This window comes from Myotis yumanensis, unplaced genomic scaffold, assembly GCF_028538775.1.
Source record: "Myotis yumanensis isolate MYYU_CA2020_CCGP unplaced genomic scaffold, mMyoYum1.0.hap1 SCAF_23, whole genome shotgun sequence".
Classification (NCBI taxonomy): domain Eukaryota; kingdom Metazoa; phylum Chordata; class Mammalia; order Chiroptera; family Vespertilionidae; genus Myotis; species Myotis yumanensis.
The window spans coordinates 11,714,755-11,716,688 of NW_027223774.1; the positions used below are offsets into that span (position 1 = coordinate 11,714,755).

The 1,934-nt window shown below is 56.3% G+C and overlaps 1 protein-coding gene across 1 annotated transcript; it reads right to left on the reverse strand.

Annotated features, from left to right (window-relative positions):
- Window positions 1-365: 365 nt before the first annotated feature.
- Window positions 366-1,934, reverse strand: IGFL1 (IGF like family member 1). Its single transcript, XM_070402271.1, has 4 exons — window positions 1,901-1,934; window positions 1,282-1,335; window positions 910-1,171; window positions 366-644 (listed from the first exon to the last, which is right to left on the reverse strand). Exons 1-4 carry the CDS (start codon window positions 1,923-1,925, stop codon window positions 635-637), a joined length of 351 nt encoding a protein of 116 aa, XP_070258372.1. The 5' UTR covers window positions 1,926-1,934; the 3' UTR covers window positions 366-634.

The window sequence follows — 1,934 nt, forward strand, 5'->3', positions numbered from 1 at the left end:
ACCTCCCTCTACTGGGCCAGGCAGGTGGTGGGGGACAGATTCAGCGCAAAGTCCCTCCCTCCCTGTGGCCGCGCCCCCCTCCCTGTCCTAAGCCCTGGTGAGGTGAAAACAAGAACTGGATCCCGGTGACTGGGATGCAATTGTTATTCAGCGAAACCGCAGATCATGGGGAACACCTGACATTGTTGTTACATGGGAAACGCGGACACTCCTTGTGACCCCGGGAGCCAGAGAAAGGACCCCCTGTCCATCATTTATGACCCTTCCCAACAGTTCATGAGCCGGGACAGAACAGGTAAAACTGCAAAGTTTATTAAGGGGTGTTTTTGGTGCCAGGTGAGAAAGGAGCCGAAGGTCATGGGGTTCTGCTTCATGGTATTAGCTGTAGGGGTTGGGGCCCTCGGACCTCCATCAGCAAAACAATCTCTCACGATTGTCCAGAATCATAGAAAGGGGGCCGGTCACCACTTAGGACAGAGTTAGAGGGCTGGAGGAGCAAGCATCAAACGGGCACGTTGGCTCTGAGAGTCTCCTGTCCCCACATCCCTGCAGTCCCGGAGCTCAGTCAACACCAGGCCCCGTCTCCAGGCTCAGTGAGGAACAGAATCTGCAGTCACCTGTCACCGGTCCTCGGTCATCTGACACTGCGGAGAGAGAAGGCCAGAAATGCAGGGACAGACGGTTATGGACAGAGGAGTGGAAAAGTGAGACACAGAAGGACAGCAAAGAGGATGAGAGAGAAATAAAAACCAAAGGGGAGAGAAAAAGGGAGAGATTGACTAGAGCAGGTGGACAGGGGTAGGGGACAGCCAGAACAGGGCAGGGAGGTTGTGTCATGGACAGTCTGGGTTTCCACAGCCTCCCCAGTCCCCAACAAGCCCTATTCCTGTGAAGGGGACAGGATCTTACCTGGAACAAACCCTGTCACCCGGGAATGGGCCCAAGGAACACGCCTGGCCTCTCACTTTTACCACAAAGGTCTCCTGGGGTTTGAATGACCAGGGACAGCACTGCTCCAAGCAGATCCTGAAGGTGCAGTTTCCACACTTCCGGGAAGTACTCAAAGGCACCACAGCATTGTCATAGCAACAGTGCTGCTGAGGGTCATAGAACCTGTTCCCACATCTTGAGTGTGACTGGCACAGCATGAGATGAGCACCCGTGGGGGACACTGGAGGAGACAGAACTGGTGTGGCCCATATGGCAGGGCAGGCAGGGCCCATGCAGGGGCCTTCTGGATGCCACCCACCACCCGAGTGTCCCTGCCCCTCCGGCACTCACCTGGGGCTCCCTGTGAACAGAGGAGGCTGATGATGCAGAGAGAAGCCAAGACAGCTGTGGGGCGGGGGGGGGAGCTGGATGAGGTTCGGCTGAAGGGGCAGCCATGGGTTCACCTCAGGGAGCCCTGCCTGGGGCAGGGGAAGATCTTGGGGTTGGGGGGGTCTCTGTTCTGACTGAGGCTCAGGGAAAGGATAGGGGCATCCAGGGTGGGATCTGGTCACCTGTGTTCAGGAGTTCTGGGATTATGGACCTGTGGAATGTGAGGGGTGCTGGCAGGGTTCTTGGGAGAAATGAGTTTAGGATTCAGGGGATGTGGGTGGTCAATGGGCAGGAGTTGAGAGCAGGAGGCCCAGGTGCACTCAGGGGGCTGAGCTGATGGGTTGCTATGGAAATGACCCACATGAAAGTCTAGAAGACTGGGTTTGGGGTGGGAAAGTGGGGTAAGGGTGGCATTGGGCATGAGTTTCAGAACCGAATCTGAGATGCAAATGGAGATGATATTGGGGAGATGGATCGGTAAGGCTTAGTGCTAAGGAGGAGAAGTAGGTTGAGGTAGGGATGGGGTGGTGGCTGAGAATGGAGCTGGGCTCCGAGGGAATTGGGGTTGGGTCCTCCTTACCCAGGATGTAGCATCGGGAAGTCATGGCTCTGGG

Coding starts and splice junctions, on each gene's coding strand:
- IGFL1 (XM_070402271.1), bottom strand. CDS start 1,925: ATGACTTCCCGATGCTACATCCTGG. Junction 1,336..1,900: donor TTCCCGATGCTACATCCTGG/GTAAGGAGGACC, acceptor CCCGCCCCACAG/CTGTCTTGGCTTCTCTCTGC. Junction 1,172..1,281: donor CTGTTCACAGGGAGCCCCAG/GTGAGTGCCGGA, acceptor TGTCTCCTCCAG/TGTCCCCCACGGGTGCTCAT.